The 27,728-nt window shown below is 38.9% G+C and overlaps 2 protein-coding genes across 8 annotated transcripts in view; both read left to right on the top strand.

Moving 5' to 3' along the window:
- fyco1a (FYVE and coiled-coil domain autophagy adaptor 1a) overlaps positions 1-7,366 on the top strand; it is a 97,494-nt gene extending 90,128 nt beyond the window's left edge. For all 4 annotated transcript variants that reach the window (XM_087307636.1, XM_087307637.1, XM_087307634.1 and 1 more), the window contains one exon: positions 3,361-7,366. In XM_087307636.1, the coding sequence (XP_087163762.1) occupies positions 3,361-3,436 (76 nt within the window). In that variant the 3' untranslated portion in view covers positions 3,437-7,366. The remainder of the gene's footprint in view (positions 1-3,360) is intronic.
- A 4,596-nt stretch (positions 7,367-11,962) lies between these two features.
- ghrhrl (growth hormone releasing hormone receptor, like) overlaps positions 11,963-27,728 on the top strand; it is a 77,270-nt gene continuing 61,504 nt past the window's right edge. For 2 of the 4 annotated variants that reach the window (XM_087306237.1, XM_087306238.1), the window contains exon 1: positions 11,964-12,080. In XM_087306237.1, the coding sequence (XP_087162363.1) occupies positions 12,030-12,080 (51 nt within the window). In that variant the 5' untranslated portion in view covers positions 11,964-12,029. 4 annotated transcript variants of the gene reach the window in all.

Consider the following 27,728-nt stretch of genomic DNA (forward strand, 5'->3'; position numbering starts at 1 on the left):
GTGTAACATGCTGATAATATACATACACTGGCCACTTTATTAGGTACACCTTACTAGTACCGGGTTGGACCCCCTTTTGCCTTCAAAACTGCCTTAATCCTTTATGGCAGAGATTCAACAATGTACTGGAAATATTCCTCAGAGAGTTTGCTCCATATTGACATGATAGCATCACACAGTTGCTGCAGATTTGTCGGCTGCACATTCTTAATACGAATCTCCTGTTCCACCACATCCCAGTGAAGCTCTGTTGGATTGAGATCTGGTGACTGTGGAGGCCATTTGAGTACAGTGAACTCATTGTCATGTTCAAGAAACCAGTCTGAGATGATTCATGCTCTATGACATGGCGCATTGTCCTGCTTGAAGTAGCCATCAGAAGATGGGTACACTGTGGTCATAAAGGGATGGACATGGTCAGCAACAATACTCAGGTAGGCTGTGGTGTTGACACGATGCTCAATTGCTACTAAAGGGCCCAAAGTGTGCCAAGAAAATATCCTCCACACCATTACACCACCACCACCAGCCTGAACTATTGATACAAGACAAGATGGATCCATGCTTTCATGTTGTTGATGCCAAATTCTAACACTACCATCCAAATGTGGCAGCAGAAATCAACTCATCAGACCAGGCAAGGTTTTTCCAATCCTATATTGTCCTCTATAAACCCTAGAGATGGTTGTTCTACATGCCTAAATGCATTGAGTTGCTGCCATTTGATTAGAAATTTGCGTTCATAAGCAGGTGGAAAAGTGTACCTAATAAAGTGGCCGGTGATTGTATTTTATTATTGTTAAACAGTGATCTAAGATAACTACAAGTTAAGAGAAATACCACCAGTCCTATTTAATGTAATACTGACGTGTTAGAAATAAAAATGAGTTCAGTCCTTGAATGTTTTATGTTTATGATTTAATGAATATTTATATTTTTGATATTTTAAGCAACCTGCCAACATCAGACACTAATGAAATCAAGCATTTGTTGAGTCGCTGCTTATTTAAAAGTTCCAGATTTATCATTGAAAGTGATTTCTGTCGTCATAAAATTCTGTCATTATTTACTCAGCAGCCCACAAAGAGAGAGAGATATCTATATAAAAACATCTCCTGCTAGCATGCGATTAAATCAGATTAGCACAATGTCTAAAGTTTACATAAAAAAAGAAAGAAAGTAACTCAAAAAAAGTTTTCAGTGCACAAATGCTATATATTCCTCTTGTTCTGAGGTTATATAACAGGGTTTGGAGAAATAAACCACATTTTAGTGAGTATTATGGAACAAAACTCTAAACTCTTTGCGCATGACTGCACATTCATTAATCTCTACTGCAGTTCACAGCGAGTTAGCCAGGAAAAGCACATAAGTGCACTCTTCTGATAAAACAAGATTAATAAAACATGACACATAATGCCTATAAATCCCCAAGAAAATGATCTGGTAGTTCCCTCACTGAGTTAAACATCTCTGGAGCAGAACTCCTGTTTTCAGATAAGTCAGATTAGCAGTTTACGGATGAACGCTTTGCTGTCTCTGACAAACCTCAGAGAATAATGTACATGGGCTGTATTTCGTGTCACGTCTCTGTTGTCTGCTTTTTCTGGGCAAGCACAGTGCTTATTGTTAAGACTTTACATAAATGTTATGTTAAATGTCAGTTTATTTAGATGCAACAAGCTTGAATTGTCATGGTTTCATGGTTACAAACAAGTTGGCTGAATCTGATACAGATTCTTCTCATTTTTAAATTAGAAATGTAAAATATGATTACATGGGCAGCAGGGTGACACAGTGGGTAGCATGAACGCCTCACAGCAAGAAGGTCACTGCTTTAAGCCCCAGCTGGGTCAGTTGGCATTTCTGTGTGGATGTTCTCTCCGTGTTCGCGAGGGTTTCCTCCCGGTGCTTCAGTTTCCCTCACAGTCCAAAACGACGTGGTATAGGTTAATTGAATAAGCTAAATTGGGCGTAGTGTATGTGTGTGAATGTAAGAGTGTGTGGGTCTGAAATGGAGGTGGGGTGAAGTACATTATTGGTGTGTTGCTATTTTGAAGAACTGAAATAGACCTCACCACTGACCATATAAAAGCAGGTCTAAAGTCCAGCACAGAGCGCGTTGTTATGCACCTGTGCAGGTCCAAAACACATACACATTGTTTAATACATGCAGCATATACAGCAATACACAAATATCTTTACATGTTAAAACAATTAAAGGACTAAAATGGTACAAAAATTATTAATTTTCTATATGAACATAAAAACCACTCATGCCTCATCTCGGGGAGCTTTTTTCAGTTTATTCATGACAATTTGTTTTATGTTGTTATTAGTAGCTCATTATTTATTATATGCATATTTATATTTGTTTTAATAAAAACTAGCTGAGATTTGTCGACTTGTCTTGTTTTGGAGACATCTGCATCATCGTATGGGACATAAGAGTAGGACGTGTGTTTGGATATAACTTGACCACACTTCAATAATATTGTTCATTTCTTTGTTTGCTGGACATTAGAACTGATTTTAGAAATAGTTTTGAAACAAATCTTTACACTTAACAAACTAAATTAAATATGTAGGCTAATGGATGTCTTCAGTGGAGTGAGTACAACACCGTTTCCTCATCCACCAAAGTAAAGGAGTAAAGAGTAAAAGTAAAGTAAAGAGAAAGTATAGAGGCTGAATGGAGGAGGCTCATTCTCTCTTTTTCGCGCTGCAGATGCTCTGTTTAACTGTTTTCTCTGTTTTCTCGAATGTACGTTATGCTCAAAACACACTCATAACTCATTAAGAGAATAAGTATTTTTTTGTTCTTAAAAAAAGCAAAAGTTGATTTAAACATGCCATTAATGTTTTAGACTTTGCGTCTAGATCGTTAAAGATCGAGTCCTAAGAGTGTTAAATGTGCGCTTAAATAATTGTCTTTTTTTAAACAACTGTGAAAGAAAACGAGCAGGACACAGATTTTTGATCAGGTTTAAGGTTCTTGTTTGACAGAGCTGAACTAAACTGTTAGACTAGACATAAGAAGATTTGTTTATATATTTTATCATGTTTTTTAACATTTGATTGTTGTTTAGTGCATTCATTAATCACCACTCATTGGCCATTGTGTCCTCAACAGAAATTACTCTGATTGGCTGAGAAGTTCTTCGTTTTACCACACTTGTTTGTGTATGCGTGTTTGCACGTGGTAAACAACACTGAAGAAGAACGCACTCAACAGTGTTCAAATATTAACGGGAAATAGATGTTTTTAAAATTTCAATACCGATTGGTACCGAAAATCGATACTTTTGACAACCCTATAGTGAACGATGTGATTACAAAAACTGTTTGTCTTTTCTACAGATTTCTCTCCAAGAAGGTCAACTACCACCTGACCATTGAGAAGCCCGTCATCTACGATGGAAGTGACTTCCCTTAATAGCAGTGTTGTGGTTTGTAGTGTCTACAGTTTGTGTAAAACTGACTGTTAAGTATTGACTTTATCATTTTAATTCAGACCTGTTCCTGTGTACCAAGGGCTTCGGTTTTACACATTTATTTTATATTTTAATGTTTTACCACTGATAGAATAGCTGTAATCTGTTGTGACTGGTGTTATGAACGGGTTTCTACAGTTGCATGAAAGCAGAATATTTGCTTTTTTTGTTGTGTGTTTTAATATTATTAGTGTGGTTTTAGCCGTTTTAAATGATTACAGACACTACAGATGAATTCAGATATACAGGGCAGGTGAAGCTCATGTGGGTAAATATCCAACCACAATGACACAATCACAAATTACCTTTAAAAACTGACAATTTCAACATTTGTTTTCATTTATAGCTGCATATGACTTTGACAAGACTTTGCAGATATTTTACACTACATTTTCACTACAGTTGTTCACCATAAGCTACATGAGTTCACCTAGTAAACGAAAATGTTTAATATTTTGTCATTTTAAGGTATTTTTATAGTATTTTGAAAATAGGCTGACAATGTCACACTGTATGGTACAAAAACATACAGCAGCTGCTTTTAAAAACACTATCTAGTACTTTTATTTACTCAAATCTGGCCATTCAGATAATATTTCATGACACAATCTGTTAGTTTTACTTCAATTGTGTATTTTCCATTGAGGTAATTAACCCAAATGTCACTGGAAAGACAGCAGTTGATCTATATAACTGCTAACTATTCTTGTGTCAGTCGTGTTATTAATATATATGCACAATGTATGCAATGTACATGCAAATGAGGCACTTTTTCCTCGTCTACGCCATGCAAAAACTTTTGCAGTACATTGACTAAAACGGCACATGTTTTGTACTCATGTAGCACTTGCATAGAGGATATTTTTGTACGCCGTTCAGTTTTGATCTGATAAAATTGGTTTAGAGATCATATTCGTAATATTTTCGGACATTTGATTTTAATAATAATATATAATATATTCTGTTGAATGTGCATTATTGGATTTGCATCATGATAGGTCAACATTAGTAATATAAACACCATTTATAGTTAGGGTTCATACATTTTCGGACATCAACACAGTTCTAACATTTTTGGCTCTATACACCAACACAATGGATTTGAAATGATCAAGATGTGTTTTAACTGCAGACGGTCAGCTTTAAATTGAAGGTATTTACATCAAAATCAGGTGAACGCTGTAGGAATTACAACAGTTTGCATATGTTTGCCACCCACTTGTTAAGGGTCCAACAGTTGGCTTCTAAGCTGTTCCATGGCCTGGTGTGTGTTATTCAAGCCTGATCTCACGAAAAAGCTTAAGTATTTTACATTTTTTCAGTTTAGTGGCTAATTTGTTGAAGTTCAGTCGTACGAAATTGTACGATTTTAAAAAGAAGGCGTGGCACCTGACCCCACCCCTAAAACCAATCGTCATTGGGGGATAAACAACTGTATCGTACAAATTCATACGAATTAGCCATTAAATCAAAAAGTAATGAATTGCCGTGAGATTGTGTTGGTTATTGCCTCATTATCCCAATCACAATGAGCAGATAAAAGATTTAGAGTTCATTTCTAGTGTGTTATTTGCATTTGGAATCTGTTACTGTCAACTCTCAAGATGAGATTCAAAGAGCTGTCACTATCAGTCGAGCATGTCATCGTTAGGCTGAAAAAACAAAACAAACCCATCAGAGAGATAGCAAAAACATCAGGAGTGGCCAAAACAACTGTTTTGGAACTTCTTAAGAAGAAAGAACGCACCACTGAGCTCAACAACACTAAAAGACTCAGAAGACCACAGGAATATTGGATTTACGTCCAAATCAGGTGAACGCTGTAGGAATTACAACAGTTTGCATATGTGCTCCCACTTGTTAAGGGTCCAAAAGTAATTGGACAGAATAATAATCATAAATCAAACTTTCAATTTTTAATACTTGGTTGCAAATCCTTTGCAGCCTAAAGTCTGGAACGCATAGACATCACCAGACACTGGGTTTCATTCCTGGTGGTGCTCTGCCAGGCCTCTACAGCTCTTCAGTTCCTGCTTGTTCTTGGGGGATTTTACCTTCACTTTTGTTTTCAGCAAGTGAAATGTAAGCTCAGTTAGATTCAGGTCAGGTGATTGACTTGGCCATTGCACAACATTCTACTTCTTTCCTTTCAAAAACTTTGGTTGCTTTTGCAGGATGCTTTGGCTCATTGTCCATCTGCACTGTGAAGCTCCGTTCAATGAGTTCTGAAGTATTTGGCTTAATATGAGCAGAAAATATTGCCTGAAACACTTCAGAATTCATCCTGCTGATTTTGTGAGCAGTCACATCATCAATAAATACAAGAGAACCAGTTTCATTGACAGCCATACATGCCCACGCCATGTCACTACTACCACCTTGCTTTACTGCTTAGGATTAAGAGCAGTTTCTTTCCTTCTCCATATGCTTCTATTCCCGTCACTCTAGTACAAGTTGATCTTGGTTTTATCCATCCATAGGATGTTGTTCCAGCATGGTGAAGCCTTTTGTAGAACTCTAATCTGGCCTTCCTGTTTTTGAGGCTAACCAATGGTTTAGATCAGGGGTCACCAATCTCGGTCCTGGAGAGCCGGTGTCCCTGCGGTTTTTAGCTCCAACTTGCCTCAACACACCAGCTTGGATGATTCAAGTTTACCAAGTAAGACCTTGATTAGCTTGTTAAGGTGTGTTTGATTAGGGTTGGAGCTAAAATCTGCAGGACACCGGCCCTCCAGGAACAGGTTTGGTGACCACTGGTTTACATCTTGTGGTGAACCCTCTGTATTCACTCTGGAGTAGCCTTCTCTTGATTGTTGACTCTGACACACATACACCTAATGTACCTCCTGGAGATTGTTCTTGATCTGGCCAACTGTTGTGAAGAGTGTTTTCTTTACCAGGGAAAGAATTCTTTGGTTGTCCACCAATTAATGTTGTTGAGTTCACTGGAATGTTTCTTTTTCTTTAACAATGTTCCAAACAGTTGTTTTGGCCACTCCTGATGTTTTTGCTATCTCTCTGATGGGTTTGTTTTGTTTTTTTCTGCCTAACGATGGCTAGCTTGACTGATAGTGACCGCTCTTTGGATCTCATTTTGAGAGTTGACAGCAACAGATTCTAAATGCAAATAGCTCACTTGACATGAACTCTAGATCTTTTATCTGCTCATTGTGATTGGAATAATGAGGGAATAACACACATCTGGCCATGGAAATGCTTAGAAGCCAATTGTCCAATTACTTTTGGACCCTCAACAAGTGGGAGGCACATATGCAAACTGTTGTAATCGCTACAGCGTTCACCAGATTTGGATGTAAATACCCTCAAATTAAATCTGCCAGTCTGCAGTTAAAGCACATCTTGTTCGTTTTAAATCGATGGTGTTGGTGTATAGAGCCAAAAATGTTAGAATTGTGCCGATGTCCAAATATTTATGGACCTGACTGTATATAGTGTTTATAAACAATATAAACACTAAAAGAGTTCAAATGTTCATGTCTCATGTTTGTATAGTTTTTTAATCAACCTTGACAGAAAATATGCAAGACACGCATGTTTGTTCAGGTTTAAGATTCATGTTTCATTCTCCCGGTGACAAAGCTGAACTCTGCTGCTCTTAAGAAGATTGTTTATATATTTTGATCGCATCTCAAGCTCTTTTTTAAACTATGTGCAATTTAAAATCATTTCCTAATAGGTCTTTTTCCTCCCAAAATGATATTTTAAAATCAATTTATGAAGTTAAGAGCGGATGTTTTTGTGAATAATTCATGAATGTCTCTGAATTTGCTGATGATACTTCTGTGAATCTATGCAATCAATGTTTACACATTGCAAAGTCTTTTAAATGCAATAAATGTTGTATGAGTTCAGCATGTGGTGCTTATTTATACCATGCGATTGTATTGATAGACATCCATTCATTCATCTTTCTTCGGCTTAGTCCCTTTATTGATCAGGGATCACCACAGCGGGATGAACCGGCAACCTACTGTATTCAGCATATGTTTTACACAGCTGATGCCCTTCCAGCTGCAACCCATTACTGGGAAACACTTATACACTCTCACATGCACACAAATTCTACTGCCAATTTCTTGTATCCAATTCACCTACTGTATAAGCGCATGTCTTAGGACTATAGGGGAAACCGGAGCACCCGAAGGAAACCCACGCCAACACGGGAAGAACATGCAAACTCCACACAGAAATGCCAACGGACCTAGCCGGTTATAGGTGCAGAACTTAAATGAGGTGATAATCAGCAATTCATCCTTTATTTGGATATTGCAGTATGACATGTACCATCCCACATGGCAAACGGACTTGGCCCAAATGTGGCCTCATTATGGCACTGTTGGTGTGTTGCCGGCACTGGCATGCTTAACGTCAGCCGAATGTGGGCCATGCATGGCAATGATGGCACTGCATGCATGACTGCAAACCACATTTGGGCTAGTTGTGGATAGGAGGTGTGTGGCCCAGATCAGTGTAGTGATTGTTCACATTTAGGTAACATTAGGCTGGGTTATGGCTCATTTTTTGGGATTTCTGGTGAAAGGGTGGTGTTGATCTGGTTAACTTATAGGTGAGAATCAGTACCAATAATAAACCTGGTTTGGCCCAGTTCAGAGCCAGTTAAGGGTGATAAATTGGATGAGATTCGGGTTTGTTATGGCCCATGTGTGGCCCGGGTCTTTAATCCAGTTATGGGCCACTTCAGAACTGTTATTCTTTACGGTACTTGGACTGATGGAAAAGGTAATATGTGGCCCGGAGCTGGGCCAGAAAACATTTGCTTTGTGGGATAACCAGCTGTTAAACAGTTACATAATTGTTTCTATTGGAATATTTATTATCTATGGAACCTTTCTATTTCACAAAATGATCCTTTATAGTGTAAACACTATATTCTTTGGGTTATTCAGATGTTCTTCGCACTTCTCTGAAAGATTCTTTATGGAATCGAAACGTGTCCTTTTGGCAATTCTGGTACCTTGCATTTTTTCCCCAGAGTGTTGTCGCTGCACTTGCGTATCGCTGCTCTATTGTTGGTCTGATTGCTTCTATTGTCCTCATTTGTAAGTCGCTTTGGAGAAAAGCATCTGCTAAATGATTGGATGTAAATGAGCCTCTATCAGCTGTATTGGCAACATGATGTGACGTGTGTGGCAGTGATCAGCTACTGCCAGCATCTCGTGGGGGTTTAAATGACATTGACAAGCTTTCCGTGTTGAATGAAATGCTTTTTCTGCAGTCTTCGTCTAATGTATGTGCAGATACATAACTTTATGTACACCACTTGCTTAAAATTCAGAGTTTGCTATTTGGTATTGTTTATTTTTTACAATTCTGACTACACTCGCCGGCCACTTTAATAGGTACACCTTACTAGGACCAGGTTGGACATTCTTTTGCCTTCAGAACTGCCTTAATCCTTCGTGGCAGAGATTCAACAAGCTACTGGAAATATTCCTCAGAGAGTTTGCTCCATATTGACATGATAGCATCACGCAGTTGCTGCAGATTTGTCGGCTGCACATCCATGATGCAAATCTCCCATTCCACCACATTCCAAAGGTGCTCTATTGGATTGAGATCTGGTGACTATGGAGGCCATTCGAGTACAGTGAAGTCATTGTCATGTTCAAGAAACCAGTCTGAGATGATTTGCGCTTTATGACATGACGCATTATCCTGCTGGAAGTAGTCATCAGAGGATGTGTACTATGTGGTCATTAGGGGATGGACATGGTCAGAAACAACACTCAGGTAGGCTGTGGCGTTGACACAATGCTCAATTGGTACTAAAGGGCCCAAAGTGTGCCAAGAAAATGTTCCCCACACCATTACACCACCACCACCAGCCTGAACTATTGATACAAGGCAGGATGGATCTATGCTTTCATGTTGTTGATGCCAAATTCTGACCCTACCATCCGAATATTGCAGCAGAAATCGAGCTTTATCAGACCAGGCAACTATTGTCTATTGTGAATTGTAGTCTCAGTTTCCTGTTCTTAGCTGAATCGGAACTGTTATTTAAAAAGTTTATTTAAAGAAAAGTTGTTTTTGTATTACACATATCTTTGAATAAAGAAAAAATTTTCAAAAATCTTGTATGTGTTTGATTTGATAATTGCCTTCAGGCTGTATTTTGACACAACAAACACAAAACTTGCGCAAAAATCAAGGACTTTGAGTTCATGAGAAATGTTTTGGTGAACAGATGTATTGTTGTTTGATAATAATGTATTGCATATATACAGTGGGTAGCCAAAATTACTATGTGGCAGTGAGCGTGTGTGTAAGAAATAATTGATAGCATTGGATTATTCAAAACGAAGATAGCTGTGATACGTAACCTAGGGTATTTTTCAACCCAAGCTCATTCTGAATGTAGCCCTGCGGATGTTTCTGGAGACTGCGATTTACATGGCCGGAGGTATGTATGGCTGCATTTCATTTTTTCAAGCGAACACCACACTTTACACGAGAACACGAAAAAGCACTCACAGTAGCCTGTCGTGAATTTGCGAAAACAAAAACTGCACGAATACGTACCTCCTGGGACGTATTTCGCGGTCTCCATTAACGTCGGCGGGGCTACGTTTCCAGAATGAGCCTGGGTTTGTATTTATAGTAGCTTAGGAATCGTCTGATTGGTGCATTGTAAATTGGATAATGCGAGTCCATCCACAAGCAGTCATAAGCACGTGATCCTCTCGAAATTAGTTTATAAATAAACTTCACTGAGACTGAAGGTATATCAGTAAATCTCTGCAAACAGGCACATAATTGCATACATGCTACAGGAAAACGCTGTTAGCAGTTAAGGTTTCTCATCAATGACAAGTGAAATATTTATATTTGTATTTATACAAACTTACTTTCTGTAAAATGGTGTAATCCGCAGGATGATGGGCACGGAGGTGTTCAAATAGGTTGGTTGTGTTGGCACTCTTCGCATTAATAGTCCAACAGATATTAGGAGCTATTGAAATAGATTAATCCCACTCAACAGCTCTGGTCCACACGGTTAGCTTTTGCATGGCGCACATGCCGGAGTGTATTACTGTACATTACTGGGCCAAGTCTGACTTCCAGACAAGGGCCAAACATGGACCATGTTTAGTACAAGTCTCGGTCAAGGGACCCACATAGCAAAATGTCTTTGGCCTAGCTCTGGCCCACATGCCGCAGTAAATTATGGTACATGACTGGACCAAGTCTGGCTTCCATGTAAGGGCCAAACCTGGACCATATCTGGGCCTGTCTCAGCCAAGTTAACAACCCTTAACTTGGCCTAAACTGGGCCAGCTATGGACCATGTTTGGGCATTGTCATTATTTAGTGTTTCATGACTGCAATGAAATTGGTAAACCCATGAAATGTTGTACTTTAGGCGCCGTAATAATGTAATGGTTAGTATTGGGTAATAATAATATAGTTTGTAAAATAATAGTTTGGTTAATAAATTATATGTAATGTAGGTCAAATTTGGTTATTTTGCAACATACAGGAAGCAATAGATTAATAAATCTTGATTGTATCCTGGATTGAAATAAGGGCATTAGATAATGCAAACAGGAAGATGGTAATGACTTTGTGCATCATCACATTTCTTTACTCAAGAAAATAATTTTAATGTATTTTAAATGTGGGTCAAGATAAGCCAAACTTACATGGCCCACATATCAATTTTAAACATCTGGGCTACATACTACATTTGACATCTGGCCCATGTCTTGCATGCCGCCTTAAAGATGATGCCACCTCTGTCAAACCTGGGCCATGTTTGGCCCATATGCTGTATGCCAGAGCCGGATGAATGCCTGTTGTGCCCGCTTGAAGCCAAAGCTGGGACAGAATTCTTTGCTACCTGGGTAATAACCTATGACTGTGCCTGAACTGGACCAGATAAGTAAGGGCCATGTGTGTCACGACTTCAATGAAATTGATAAACCCATTGTGCTTTAGGTGTTGGCATGATTTTCTGTCAAAGCAACCTGTTTGGTAAAATTATTACATTTATTTTAAATGTGGGCCAGGGTATGCCAAATTTACATTGCCCTCATATCAAGTTTTTACATCTGGGCCAAATACTACATTCGACATCTGGCCCAAGATTTGTGTGCCGCCTTAAAAATGGTTCCACCTCTGCCAAACCTGTGCCATGTTCAGCCCACATGCTGGGTGCTTTATGCCAAATCTGGCCCATTTGCAATATTATTAAGTTGATTTTTAATCTTAAAACCTGTTTAGTGACACTTTTATCATTGAAATGACCAAGGAAAAGTGTCTCAGTTCACCTGAATTCACTCCGAGAGCAAAAGTGAAGAGCAAAAGTGAAGAAAGCAAGCGGAGACTTTCTGTAATGATTTGTTTGCCGCGTGATTTAAAGGTGTGCGTTGTTGTAAATGATGCGCGCTCGCTTCCTCTCCCTCTCTCTCTGCTCTGATTGGTTAGATTCAGTCTATAAAGCGTTTGATCCAGCTGCATCTGTGAGCGCGCGCTGTGGACTCGACTGGAGAGATGCTGCCGTGTGCGCGTGGACTTTTCTGGCTGCTGACATGTCTCACAACTGTGAGTACAGACATTTATTCACCCTCATCAGGAAAATGTTGACACAGTTGATAAGATGTGTACAAAAACATCAACAACTCATTTTTATGCTTTCAGGAAATCGTTTGTTTTTAATTGACTATTACTTTTTACAAATCATAGCCTATTTGTGTCGGAAACAAAGACTTTTGATGGATAGTTTCTGGTCCAGCCTATACATGCACGCGCTTAGAATGAGACTGAAGCGCTGCGTTTTATCTGAATCTCATAAACTTTGTGTTGTATATTTTGGGTTCTGTGTGATTGTTCATAATGTGCTTTTATAATGGTTTCCTTTACTTTATTTAGCATATATGTTTGTTTATTTATTGATTTTACAACTGATTCAATAGACCCTGTAACGACTAAACGGGGAGCGGCACCTGTCAATCAATTTAGGCGCGAGTTTTACCTCAGGGGGTTGATTGATAGCATTGGAGGGCGCGGTTTGTTTCTTATACAGTTTGGTAATGAAGTTATTTCATTTTTATAAAATAAATCGTTCATGCTGTGTTTAATTAAAATACAAGTGTCAAGTTGGCTTATATAGGTGCTAAAGTCTGAAATTCCAAGCAGAAAAACAAAGAAAAAAGCTATGTCCTACGGGTCTACGCTATAATATTTTTTATTTCTCTTTACAGTAGAACATGCTTTGATGAATCATCTCTTTTTACTAACAAAACACACATGGTAAAAAAACCATAAAGAAACTCATTGTGATCAATCTAATCAAATTTTACATATTTTGTTTATGACTTGTCACTCATGTCCTCCCGTTTTCTTCACATTTGTTTTGGAAATACATGTAGGCTCATTTAATGAATTCCATAGATTTACAACTAAACACCTAGGGCTCTATTTTAACAATCTATATGCAAAGTCTCAAGCGCATGGCACAAAAGCAGTAAGGGTGTGTCCAAATCCACCTTTGCTATTTTAAGGGCGGTCTAATGGTCTTATGGTCTAACAGGGTTGTGCTTATTTTCTTAATGCTTTATGAGTGTGTTTTGACCATAACGTGTGTTAAACCAGTCAGAGTCCCGTCTCTCATTCCCTTTAAGAGTCAGTTATGTTGCATCATGGCGATTTGCTATTTACGTGGCAGATTTCGTAAGTGGAAAAACTGGACACTTTACTAGCGAGAAAACAGTTAAACAGAGCCTCTGCAGCGTGAGGCTAAGGAACGAGCCTCCTTCATTCAGCCTCTACTGTCTATTTACTTTACTTTTACTCTTTACTTCTTTACTTTCGTGGATGAGGAAACGGTGGAAACTCACTCCACTGAAGACATCCATTAGTCTACATATTTAATTTAGTTTGTTAAGCACAAAGATTTGTTTCAAAACTATTTTTAAATTCAGTTCTAATTTCCAGCAAACAAAGAAATGTTCAATAATAATGAACTTTGATAACATCTGTAACATCAACTTTGAATTTTGATGTGGTCAAAAAACTGAGTTCTATCTAAACACATGTCCTATTCTTATGCCCCATATAGTGACGCATACTGTACATCTCCAAAACTCGTCAGGTGGACAAATCTAAACTTGTTTTTATTAAAACAAATATAAATATGCATATAATAAATAATACAGCTAATCATAATAATATCATACTAATACAAATTGTCGTAAATAAACTGAAAAAGCCCCCCGGACATGAAGAAGGCATGGTGCCAGTGGTTTTTATATTTATGTAGAAAATTATTTGAGTTCCTCAAAATAGCAACGCGCCAACAATGCGCCTTAACATACCTCCTTAATAGACCAGCACACCTATGAGCCCAAAAAGTGGCGCAAATGAATTTTCTATTTAAACAACTCAAAACGTGAAAATTACTTTTGCGCTGGTCTGAAAATAGCAATAAATCGCACCAAACATGTCTTGCGCCTTATAGCGCTGGATGTACAGTATGATAGGGCCCAAAGTGCATCCATTTAAAGGAACTTTGATGCTGTACCATGGCTGCAGCAGGCACAATGATATTAGTTACTTAGCTAGGGACTATTTTCTGGTGCTGCATAATATCATTGCGCCTGCTGCAATGGTACGGCAACAAAGCTCCTTAATTATTACGCAATAATGAGAGTATAGTTTATTGAACTAAAAATAGGAGCTTTTCATTTTTCATTGGTCTTATTACACAGTGTAACTACAGAAAAGTCAAGTTGTAAGTAGGAAAATATCTCTCTTTTTTTTTTTTTTTTTGAGCGAGATGCTGATGGTCTAATCCGATTTAATGAATTATGCTAAGCTAAGCTAAAAGAGCTCCCACCAGTCCTAGAGATTGACTGAATGAATTAAAAAAGGGTAAAACACTAATGTTTACCTTTAGGGGAGCTGTAAAATAAGTTTGTTTCCAAAAAATGGAGTGTTCCTTTAAACAAGAACAAATGTAGGACTGATTTTATCCATAGGAATTATTTAGATGGTTGTGCTTTGCTATTGGTGGATCTCATGAGAATGACAGGCTGATCCCACTCTCCCAGATCACCAAGGGCACACAAAAATAAAAATAAAACCATTTTGATTTGATGCTTACTTCAAGTGAGCTGTTTTAATAGCCAGAACAGTAGGAACTAATGGTCCTTCTCCATCACCCGGGTCTCTGTTTTAGCCACTCGACATTCCAGCCCTGATAGAAAACAGAAATGGCAACACTTCTGACGTCAAGGTTGCAGTCTGAGGTTTAGGTCAGACTGCCATTTGTTGTTTCGGTAAAAGTGTTTCATGGAGTGTTAAGTTCTCCTTTGTCAAGGCTGATAGAATAGCAAGTGTGAACGACTTCATTTATTTTTGACACAAGCCCAGATTTACCCATAGCTTTTCCAGAATTTACGTTTGGTGTTTGGAATTGACGTCAGAATAAAATCAGAATGTACTCTTCTTATTTTAATATGTAGCTATATAGTAGTGCTTATTATTATTATAAACAATGTATCTGTGCACTTTGTTTTGTCCTCATAACCTTTAATCAATTATCACAACCTTCTTTTCCCCCCCTCGAAACAACTTTTCTTCCCTTCTGGTCATATGGAATGTTTTTTAGGAGGGGCTATTATGGCCAGGGGCGGACCAATAAGCGAGGTAAGCAGTCGCTTGAAGGGTCCCAGGGAATTAGATGGCCCCGACAAATGCCAAATAGCCTATATTATTAATTATATAGCTCTTTCATACATTTTATACATTTGTTTTGTCAGAATAAAGCACTTCAATCTATAGACAATAGTCCTTCAAATTGCGAGCAGGCAAATTCAGGTGGATTTCATCTTAGAGCAAAGAGAAAGCTTTGAAAATGATCTCCGGGTTTTGCGTCGTCAAAAATAAGTGAGCACTCAACTTTCCTCTGGTGCATTTGCTTTTGTGCCCATTTCCTTGGAAACTGCACCCAAACCCAAGTAAATATCAAGTAAATGTGGAGGCACAAGCTGCGTCTGCGGACTGAACTGGGGACCTTCGTGGAAACAGGGCAGTAAATGGATCTGCTTGCCGTCTTGTCGAATAGAGATTAATGTTCTCCAGGGAGGAAGCGCTGTGTAATGGAGCTCTCGGAAAAAAAGCGAGACAGGTGGTCCATATGGCGCAGGTGTTTTTTTCTAAGTGTCCAAATAAATAAGAGCTCTCCTGTTCATTTTCTTTGCCGAAATGCATTAACATTTCAGTGCTTTGAATTCATCAGTGGAATCAGCGGTGCAGTTGAGTCACTTGTAGACTAGTTGTTGCATTGGTAATATAGAGTTTTAGTCAAGATTTTAGTGTGAACATAGTCTTAGAGAGTCTCGATTGCAGTCGTTGATTTTTAAATACACATTTTTCTTTTATTCTGCATGTATACGGTAAATTGGTGCTGTTGTTTTGAGCTTTCTGTTAATAATAAGTGCTCTATCAAAATATGAAGCTGTTTTTAGCATTGGTAATAATATAATTTTTTTCATGTGCATCAAATCAACATAATTTATATAAGTAGGGATGTAACGGTATTGTAAATACCGTCATACCGCAATATAAATTTTTTTCGATATTACCGAAGTCGCATGACTCGGTAAAACTATAGGTCTTCTGAGAAAATTTGCTCAAACGAATGAAGCGAACGGGAGGTAGCTGAAACTACATTTCCCATCAGCCCAGGCGTGGCCATAATCCTTTGCGGTCTGTAATGCAGAAATGGAGTGTGCTGCTAGTAGCGGAGATGAAAAAAGATGGAAATGATCGAACCTAAAGTGGGTGTTGTCGCCGCGCGCGTACTGAATAGCGGTGTTGTCGCGCGCGTTGTGATCAGCTGTGTAGTCGCGCGCGTATTGTAAAGCGCCGAGGGGGGGTTGAGCGCGCATACTCAAGACCGGTGTTGTCGCGCACCTACTGAGGGGCTGGACGGAGGTTGTGTCGCGTCGCAGGGGCACTTTTGATCGATTTGGAAGGGCATTTTCTATCCAAGACTAAAAAGGGCATGTGCACTGCACAGGTTGAGCCCTATGTGTGCACGTGCCTGCAAGTTGGGGAATACGACTAATAGCAGTCATGGGGACTGCAGAAACACAGCACACTGTTCAGATTGATGCAGACATTGACTTGTACCGCAAAGAGACCTCTATCTCACTCATGGTTTGTCTTCTCAAGTGGGGGAAAGACAATGCACAACGTTACCCACTGCTGTCAACATGGACCAAGTCATATCTCTGTCCCAGAAACCTCAGTCCCAAATGAGAGGGGTTTTTTCTGTTGCAGGGGACATAGTAAATACTCAGAGATACCAGCTTTTACCAGATTATAGTTATATGATAATTTTCCTTTAAACCCATCTCTATCTAAGTAAGTGAGTGAGTGATTTAATGTTGAATGTGATGAGTTTTCAACAATACTAAATTGAAACTTTATTTTTTTACATGGTTTAATAATTTTTTGTTATTAAAATTGAAGTTCCTGTTTTAAAGCTTACAGATAGATGGCTAATTTGTATGCCATTGACACTTTTTTTTTTTGGAGTATTTTCATAAGTTTTGTTTTTCCTGTAAATGATTCAATAAATACCGTACCGTGAAATTCTGATACCGTTACATCCCTATATATAAGTCTTTTAGAATCAAGTGACAGTACAGCAAAAGAAAAATGACACATCCCAGTATCAATACGTTTTTGATTAAATGAAGTTTGTGTTGGAAAATGACCAAACCAACGTCATATTGACTTCAAATACTGACATTTATTCATCAGGTATAGCAACCAAAATCCAACATCTGATAGACCTCATAGTGGTAACGTTCACACAACGTCAAGCCGTAACATCATTAGACGTTGATATTTGGTTGATTTTAGGTTAGACGTTGGACACTGATGTCGATCTGATGTTGGGTTCTGATGTCAAAACAATTTTCATTTCCAAACAAAATGCAACGCCTCCACGACTTTGAGGTACAACATCAATTTGATGTCATGTTGTCGTCCTGTGCCTGCTGGGATCACATAAAAAATGTTATAAGATGTTATTGTTAGGTTAGATTTAGGTTGTGACGTCAGGTGACCAAAATTCAATGTCTGGCCAGCGTCTAAAGACAACGTTATTTTGACATTCAATAATGATGTAGTTTTTTGGTTGATATTAGGTTTTGTTGGAAAGTGACCAAAATCCAACGTTGAGCCAACAACCAAGCCAGGGGTGGCCAACCCTGTTCCTGGAGAGCCACCTTCCTACAGATTTCAGTTGCTACCCATATCAAACACACCTGAACCAATTAATTAGGACCTGAAAACCACGTGATAATTACAAGCAGGTGTGTTTGATATGGGTTGCAGCTGAAATCTGCAGGAAGGTGGCTCTCCAGAAACAGGGTTGTCCACCCCTGTCTTAAACCAACGTCATATTGACATCAAATACTGACATTTATTTGTCCGGTATAGAAACCAAAATCCAACATCTGATAGACGTCATAGTGGTAACACCCACACAATGTCAAGCTGTAATATCATTAGATGTTGATATTTGGTTGATTTTAGGTTGTGTTGGAAAATGACCAAAATTCAACATAGGGCCAACATCTTATACCAACGTTGTATTGATGTCAAATAATTAAATATATTCATTTGGTATTGCAACCAAAATCCAACCTATGATAGAAGTCATAGTAGTAACATCCACAAAACGTCAAGCCGTAACATCATTGAGTTCTGATGTCAAATAAATTTTCATTTTCAAACAAAACGCAACACCCCCATGATGTTGAGGTACAACATCAATCTGACGTCATGTTGATGTCCTGTGCCTGCTGGGATCATAATATTTAATGTTAATGTTAACATTTTTAATGTTAATATTAGGGTAGATTTAGGTTGTGATGTCAGGTGATCAAAATTCAATATCTAGCCAGGGTCTAAGGACAACGTTATTTTGACATTCAATAATGACGTTGTTATTTGGATGATTTTAGGTTGTGTTGGAAAGTGACCAAAATCCTACGTCATATTGACGTCAAATACTGACATTTATTCATCAGGTATGGCAACCAAAATCCAGCATCTGATATATGTCGTAGTGGTAACGTCCACACAACATCTAGCTGTAACATCATAAGACGTTGATATTTGGTTGATTTTAGGTTGCGTTGGAAAGTGACCAAAATCCAACGTCGGGCCAACTGAGTCTGGTTCTCTCAAGGTTTTTTTTCTTCACTCCCATCAGGTGAAGTTTTTTTTCCCTCTCCGCTGTCGCCACTGCCTCGCATGGTTCAGGATTGGTAGAGCTACGCATCGATGAATTTGCTCTTCGGTGTTTGAACTCTCAGTAATGATTAAATCACACTGAACTGAGCTAAACTGAACTGAACTGAACTTAAACACTAAAACCTGAACCACACTGTTCCAGTTACTATGACCATTTATGTGAAGCTGCTTTGACACAATCTACATTGTAAAAGCGCTATACAAATAAAGCTGAATTGAATTGAATTGAACATCTATTTATCAGGTTTGGCAATCAAATCAAAAATATGATAGACGTCATAGTGGTAGCATTCACACAATACCCCCTTTCATAAATATAGACCTTTCTGGAAAATTACCAGCAATTTTCTGGAAAGGTCTGTATGTGTGAACAAGCCCTTTTTGAAAATACTGTTAAATTAGTTCCGGCTATTTTCTGGAAAGAGAAGTTGTATCATTAACGGTAATTTGCCGGAATGCTGCGCTGTGTGAATGCAGAAGGGAGATTGCCGGAAAGAGCGCGTGCACGTCTAGAACGTGCTGACTTGAGATGTCTGCTTTAGCCTATCGGAACAGTCAGACGCATTAACGTCCGCTCGGTTTATGAGAATAAATATTTTTTACAAATATTTGAATATTTTTCCAGACACGTTTAGCTGCTAGATGTTAGTCAGATAACGTTCATATGGTTCTTCTTAATGCTAACTGTGTAAATAATTATCGATAAGATGCTTATGGTAAGCTGTTGTTTGTTTATCTTCAAGCTCTGCTTCCTTCAGTTGCTTGAGGCATAGGTGTGCCCGTGAAGCAGCCGGTGAGCGCCAGCACACACACATATCATGTACATCCTGACATGTGAAAGTGTTCCTCTGTATTTTCATCGAAGTTGTTCAAAATACTGATCCATCCACAGAGTTTGTAATGTAGTCAAATGTTTACAAACCCTGCTGAAAAATCCAGCTTAAACCAGCCTAAGCTGGTTGGCTGGTTTTAGCTGGTCGACCAGGCTGGTTTTAGAGGGGTTTTGGCCACTTCCAGGCTGGTTTCCAGCCATTTCCAGCCTGGTCTTAGCTGGTCAGGCTGGGAGATGACCAGCTAAAACCAGCTTGACCAGCCTAGCCAAGCTGGGAGTCCAGCCAAAACCAGCTATATACAGCTTAAACCAGGCTGGTCAAGCTGGTTTTAGCTGGATTTGGCTGATCATTTTCCAGCCTGACCAGCTAAGACCAGGCTGGGAATGGCTGGAAACCAGCCTGGAAATGGCCAAAACCCCTCTAAAACCAGCCTGGTCGACCAGCTAAAACCAGCCAACCAGCCTAGGCTGGTTTAAGCTGGATTTTTCAGCAGGGAATACAAGCTCAGCGATTTAGAGGTCATTTCTGGTTAATGATGTCAGAATTTACTGCTCTTTTGGGATGGATGTGTGAATGGTCTTTTCCGGAAAAATTCCGTATTGTCCTCGCCTGTGTGAACATCGCTTTTTTTAACTTACTGGTAAAGTAATTCTGGAAATTTACCGGTATCACTGTGTGAAAAGGACTAATGTTAAGCTGTAACATTAGACGTTGATATTTGGTTGAATGTAGGTTGTGTTGGAAAGTGACCAAAATCCAACGTTGAGCCAGTATCTTTTCCCAACATCATAACAATGTCAAATACTGATTTATTCATCAGGTACGCCAACCAAAATCCAATATCTGAGAGACGGCATAGTCGACAGCAAGTAAGTTGCTGGTTCGAGTCCCGGCTGGGCCAGTTGGCATTTCTGTGTGGTGTTCTCCCCATATTGGCTTAGGCTGCAAATACGAACTTAATTAATTAGACTTTTCACAGAAATTAAAGTGTAAATCTGGCCTCTAATCGAGTGAAAAGGTTTCCTGTTAGGAACATATGCCGTGAATTATTTCCTCATCCACCGTGAAAGCAAGAGCCACTAATAGGACTTAATTAAGGAGCCGCATGCTTTAACAACACGGGCATAAAAATAAGTCTGTGGACAGAAGACGGGCACGTCGGGTAAAATCTTCACAGCATGCAAACTCTGAGCAGTGTCATAGTAACAGCATGAATGCATTAATGGACTCTCTTTTTATTTCATATCCAGAGAATCAAAAGCATTAGAGACAAATGCGCCAGCTCTCTTCTCTCCTTTTTTTACGCTAATCAAACAGATCGCGGCAGTGAACACGGCAGAGCACGCAGGTCAAGTTCAGAAACCGGCAGAATTAGATGCAAATGATCTTTTGAGACATGGTGGCGGTGTGTAAATATTTCCTTTGAGTAATGAAGTGCGTGCCAGAGTTTATGAATGGAGAGAGAGAGAGCGTGGATGATGCTGACTTTTTACAAATGAGCTCTTCCCCTGAAAGACTTTACAGATCTGGAGTCAGTTACTGCTCACACTCATGACAACAAACATCTTATTTTATTCAGCTTGTCGCAATTTTTAACACCATCAATACAAATACAGTTTTTCTACACTGAATATTTGGTAACAGTTTCTGTATTTTGTGCTTCACAAGTGTTTTCTGTTTACTTACGGTTGTGAATTCAATTATGGGATGTTGATCTCTGTCAACTATTGATGTTAAAAATTCAACTCTGCAGTGACTTATTGACATTTTGGTAGTTTGAAAGAATATAATGTATAGGAAATAATATAGAGAGGAATAAGTCTGGAATAACAGAGAATGTACTGGCAGTTTATTCTGGTGGATTGAAAAAGCCGACACACTGTTATACTACATAAACTTAATATTCTTCTTTTTCTTCTGAGACTAATTCCTGTAAGCATCTCCTTCTAGACTGTTCAAACTACAACCACCAAACTTAGTCCAAAGCTCCAAACTGGTCTATCTACTATATCTTTTCCAATTGATCTGACCTGCGGTTTCCAAAAACTGACCCGGAAAAGTACCGTTGACTTAACATTGGACTAAACTTTGTGACCTCATAACTTTGCGCCAGACTGTCATACAGACTTAAGGTTGGGCTCATTTAACTTAGACTACCAATGTGCCAATCACTGATGACCTTTCAATTTACTAACCACACCCTAGCAACCACTTACGGCACCCTAGCAACTGTCCCGTAGACTTCCATTGTAAAAAAACTGTCATTGACTTTACATTGGACATTCTAACAACAATTCACACTAGAAACATGCTAACAACCAACCAATCATACTAGCATCATGCTATAAACATTCTAGCAATATACAAATTCATACTAAATTCATGTTAACAGCATGCAAATGTATGCTAGAAACATGCTAATTTGTGTTAGTAATCGCCTAGCAACACCTTAGCAATGCACTAGCATCCACTTAGAACACCCTAGAAACCACCTAGAACATTTAGCAACAACCTAGATCACCTTACCAACTACGTAGCAGTGCCATGGCAACTGCCTAGCAACCACTCAGAAAACCCTAGCAACCACCTAGCAATGCCTTAGCAACTGCCTAACAACCACTCAGAACAACCTAGCAACACCTTAGCAACCGCCTAACAACACCTTAGCAATCATCTAGCAATGCCTTAGTATTCACCTAGGAACTACTCAGAACACCTAAGCAACCACCTAGCATTGCCTTAGCAACGACCTATCAACCACCTAGCAACAGCTAGGAACAGCTAGAAACAGCTAGCCACAACTTAGTAACCATCTAGCACCTCCTTAGCAACCACCGAAAACACCACAGCAACTACCTAGCAACGCATTATCAACCACTCAGAACTGCCTAGCAATGCTTTAGCAACCACTCAGAACACCCTAGCAACAACCTAGAACACCTTAGCAATCACCTAGCGATGCCTTAGAAACCACTCAGAAAACCCAAGCAACATCTTAGCAACCACACAAAACACCTTATCAATGCCTCAGCAACTACTCAGAACACCCTAGAAACGCCTTAGCAACCACTCAGATTACCTAAGCAACTTCTTAGCAACACCTTAAAAACTGGTCCAAACATCCTTCCAACGCCTTAGCAACCACTCAGAACACCCTAGCAACCCCCTTGCAAGAAACATGCCAGTTCATAATAGAAACAAATGTACTTGACTACGCCAACTTCTTAAAACTACTTCAATTATTTAAACTTTTAAACCACTTCAAACTTTCAGCCACCATGAAGTTTGTCTACGAACTTTACTTTTCATGTTATGACGATCCTCCAAATGACGATCCTCCAAATCCTCTATTCGATTACATTTTCGATTCTAAAGGCATGATTTGATTCGATTTTCGATTATGAATAATTAATTAATGACCAATTAATTATTTGTAGCCTACCGTTTAAACTACCTGACCTGCATGGTCTTTGTTTTACCTATAAACAAATCATACAGTAAATGAATAAAGGCAAGATACACACATAATTACCACCTGTAAATCACTTTTTCTGCGGGACTCGTGAATAGGCAGTGATCTGTGTCGTTATAATGGCGTCGGTAAAAAAGACGCACAACCAACAGGAACCAGCCAACAGTACCTGAGGTGTTCGCTAAAATGACTAAGTACAAGTGAGTGAAAGATTGAAGCAGTCTACTGATCCTCTGACTGCCTGGACCTGCTGTCTCGAGCGCATGGCTGTGTGTGCATCTGTGTCTGTGTGGTCACGTGATGTGCATTTTCAGCGGTAGTGAGGAAGGAGGGCTGCTCAGAAATGCTACACGCCACTGTGGATGTCAAATCGTTGTCGTTCTAAAATGCCATTCAAAAACAAAGACAGTGTAAACAGGGCCTGAGTGTGTACTTTTCGCGAGCGGATTTGCAACGGGGGCGGGGCGGAGGATCGCGTTGCCGGTGTTGTCTATCGGACGAACCGTACGTAATACGTACTTTGCAGAGCTTACAAAACTGTGTTTTTTTTTGTTGACAACACGAACGTTGTCAACACAACTCACCGGAAATCCAAAATGCTTACACACTGGCGACTTCATTGAAAGAAGAGAGGGTTTAAGTTCTCTCGACGGGTCTCCTGCTTCTGCAGTTTAACGAGCACTTCAACAAGCCTGTTTTTTCCCGCTTGGCAAGCCAAGCTGACTTGACATGGGGGGGTGGCAATATCGACGATTCTATTTTTTGATTCGATAATTGAAATTGAGAATAAATTTCGATCGATTAAAATTAAAAATCTAAATCGTGATACCCCTAGTCACATAGCCCCTGCCATGACTTAACACAGATGCTGATGCACACCTCTCAAAAAATGTAACTACACATAGCAACAACACGTAGCACAAGCTCTGTGATTGATTTGGTAGTGGTGATGACCAGGGGTGGTGCTAAGAGCCACACAAGCCCTATAGAGCGAGTGTTTAAACCTCCAAATGGGAGAAAATGGTCAGATTTTGATTGAGGTTTTCCAAAACCGCTATATACATTTCTGTAGAGCGCCAAATACGTCTCAGGAGCTACGTTTTTTGCAGTTCTTGTTTTCGTTAATTCACCAGAGGCCGTGGTGTACGCTTTTTTAGATCTCAAATTTCTCTCGTGAGTGCCATTCGCGCCTGCTGTTCTCACGTAAATCCACGGCGCTGTCGACTGACTGACTGATATTCTGATCCCCCCCACCCACCTCTCTCTCTAAACCCAACCGATAATGTTTTCAAAAGTTTTCCAGAAAAGAAAAGTCCTCGCGGCCACCTGATTTTTTTTTTTACGTTTTCAGATTTGACCCCATTCTCACCCTGTTATACTGTAATGCGTTTGCGCCCTGCGCTTTCGGTTTTGCGCCTGGATGGTCAAAATAGAGCCCGTTATGTTTAAAAATGTATTAGAAAAAAATCTCTCCGTTAAACAACACTTACAAAATATTAGAAAAATAATAAAAGATTTACAGGAGAGGTTATGGTTTTGTCTTCAACTGTACTACTTTTTTCATTGTTGTTGTTTTAAAATTGGTGTAACGTCACAATTCAGAAACCTGCAACAAAACAGGTTTCACTTCTTAATGTAACATTATTTTTTTATATTTGCGTTTTGTTTTTTGAGGTGAAATATGACCCGGACAGTTTCGTGAGATTTACTCAGATGGGAACCTGGAGTAATTTCTGCTGTTTCTTGACAGCTGTGTAACCTTGAAGCAACAGCTTGCAGTAAAATCTGTATAAAAGCACCCAGCGGAGACCAGTCTCTCAAACCCGGTTCCGTTTCGGGATGTTTCTAGTCAGATTTTCTAAAAATAAAGTGTATGATGGTTTCTGAGCTCTCTCTGGATTAGTGCTATCAGACGAAAGTTTGGACAGCTTAGTGAAAACTGAAGAAGTGATATTGGTGGATTAGTGTCTTGAGTTTGACCTGCTTTCAGAAGGTACTCTAAATGACAAGTCTTATTGCCTATCCTAGTTTTAGAAACAACAACAAATAACTTCTAGTTGATGATTTGGTATCAATAGTGGTGTTACGATTTTAAAGATGTTAATAAAAGGGGACGAGGAGTAACATTCATTTTTGGGTGAAACATATAAGCAATCACACAATATCAACAAATGAGGGACAAAACCAAAACCAGCTAAATGCAATAAAGTGAGTTTATTTACAAAAATAGTGATAATAATGAATGCCAAAAATATGTATATTGAAAGATCATTAAATATTTACAAAGACACATTGAATTTCACAAATAACAAATGAGACGTAAGATGTTTGACCAGATATGGGAGAGTTGGAGAAATGAGACGCGGGCGGCGTCCAAACAATAGAAATAAATAAAACAAAAAAATCTATTTGGCCCAACCTCTACCCAAACTATCCAAAAGAAAAATATAGAAGTTTTTGAAAAGAAATCTTCACGTCTATTACGCACTACCTAACCTACACTAATATCTGATGAGAAAACAAAAAGTACAGTGGGCGCAGCACGCCCCTTACCTAGTGTGTCTAATACAGAGATATTCAAACTATGTGTGCACAATGTATGTCGCACGACATTCCTACATATCAAAATCACTGACACACAGCACAACACAGAAAATCAGGGCCTCCAGAGTAGCGTCCTGTCACCACTTGTATGCCTTGGTGGCAGCGGCTGGATTGGAGACCTTGGGTGATGTCAGGGGAGGGCACGGCAAACAGCTGGGCAGCGGTAGCCAATCGGAGCCACTGTATAGGTGGAAGCGGGAGAGAGGTAGAGAGCAAGCGAGCCCGAAGAGAGAGAGAGAGAGAAAAAGGGAGACTAGCGGAAAAATATATATAAATAATAGTCACGCAACACAGGAATGTACAGGAATGTAACAAGTGGCTTATATGGAAGGCGAAGGCTTCTAGATTACGCATTTTTTACCAAAATAAAATATGATCATGCCTTGATATTTAATTAGGGCAGTAAGGTCTGACTTTGCTTAGACAAAAGTCTTGTCTCTTAACAGAAATAATGTCCAGTAGAACATAAAGTCATGCTGCAGTGGAAACAGAATGAATATTGTATCTGACTCCATCATGAGCTTGGAGGACTGCATCCATACATCTCTGTCATCTGGAATGGCAAAGAAAGCGTTCTTGCAGGACTCCCAGAGTTCATCACGATCCTTTGGAAAATCCTGCTTGTGCTGCTCCAAGCGCAATATTCATAATATGCATAATCAGAATATTTAATTCAATATGTTCTGTTGAGATTTTGTTAAGAGATCCAGAGTTATACAAGCGTTCAGGTTGCCTTGGTTTATGAATAGTATCTTTGTTTATACATACAGTTTAATGTGATGTAAAAAGACGTTGTATCTTGAGAACTGAGAGCCATTTTATATATAAAAAAAAAAAAAAAAAAAAAAAAGAGTATGTATAAACAAAGATGCTATTCATAAACACAGGCCAACCTGGACATTCGTATAGCTCTGACTTTGTGTATGATATCGTTTTTAATTTGATGTTAAATGGTATTGCATCTTGAGAGCCAGGCATCAAAAGAGAACATTTCATTGTCTTTATCCTGATATTTCAATGAAGCTCCGAGGTCGAGTCTCATTTAACCTCGCTCCGTTTCAGTGGTTTTGAAGAGCTCTCCATAGATTTTCATCATGAAAGACCAATGAAAGAATTAGATTTATTAGACGGCGCTGTGGGTTTTTGGTGGTGGCCTCGTATAAAGATTGTTCCAGGACAGGGTGTTTGATCGTGAGTGCTAGTGCTCGGGTTCAAAGCGGGCCAGAATGAAGCTCTGCTGGAAAAGTCACACTTCAGCGGCTCCACAACACTGTGATCTCTGGACGATCGTAGGAAGATGCCTTTTTACAATCATTTCCATCAGCTTGCAATTTCCGAGCCTTGTCCGTATACAGTTGAAGTCAGAATTATTAGCCCTTCTGAAATATTAGCCCCTCTTTTTTTTACCACTTTATTTTACTAGATATTTTTTCAAGATACTAGTGTTCAGCTTAAAGTGGCTTAACTAGGTTAAATAGGCAAGTTAGGGTAATTAAGCAAGTCAATGTATAACGATGGTTTGTTCTGTTGACGATCGCTGCTTAAGAGGGCTTATAATATTGGCCTTAAAATGGTTTTAAAGAAATTAAAAACTGCTTTTATTCTAGCCGAAATAAAACAAATAAGACTTTCTCCAGACAAAAAAATATTATATGAAATACTGTGAAAATTTCCTGAATCTGTCAATCATCACTTGGGAAACATATATGCATCACTTGACTCCAACTGCATATATTTACTGTAGATAGATTTGTTTTATGTTTTGAAAGTGTCTTATTTTTATAGGGGCTTTAAAAAATAGTATAGAAAAATGTAATATGGTGAAATAATAAAATATCCAGTGTGTATAGCAGCATATTCAGCATCATTATTCAGCAATTGACAAAAAAATTCAAAGTGGTTTTAGGCTTCTATTTTATATTTAAGAACTGCCTCTTTTGATGCTAAAAAGAAGCTGGCTGATGCAACATTTATGTCGATATTGTACTACGGTGATGTTATCTATAT

This window comes from Danio rerio, chromosome 23 (assembly GCF_052040795.2).
Source record: "Danio rerio strain M-AB ecotype USA chromosome 23, GRCz13ab, whole genome shotgun sequence".
NCBI classification, from domain to species: Eukaryota; Metazoa; Chordata; class Actinopteri; order Cypriniformes; family Danionidae; genus Danio; species Danio rerio.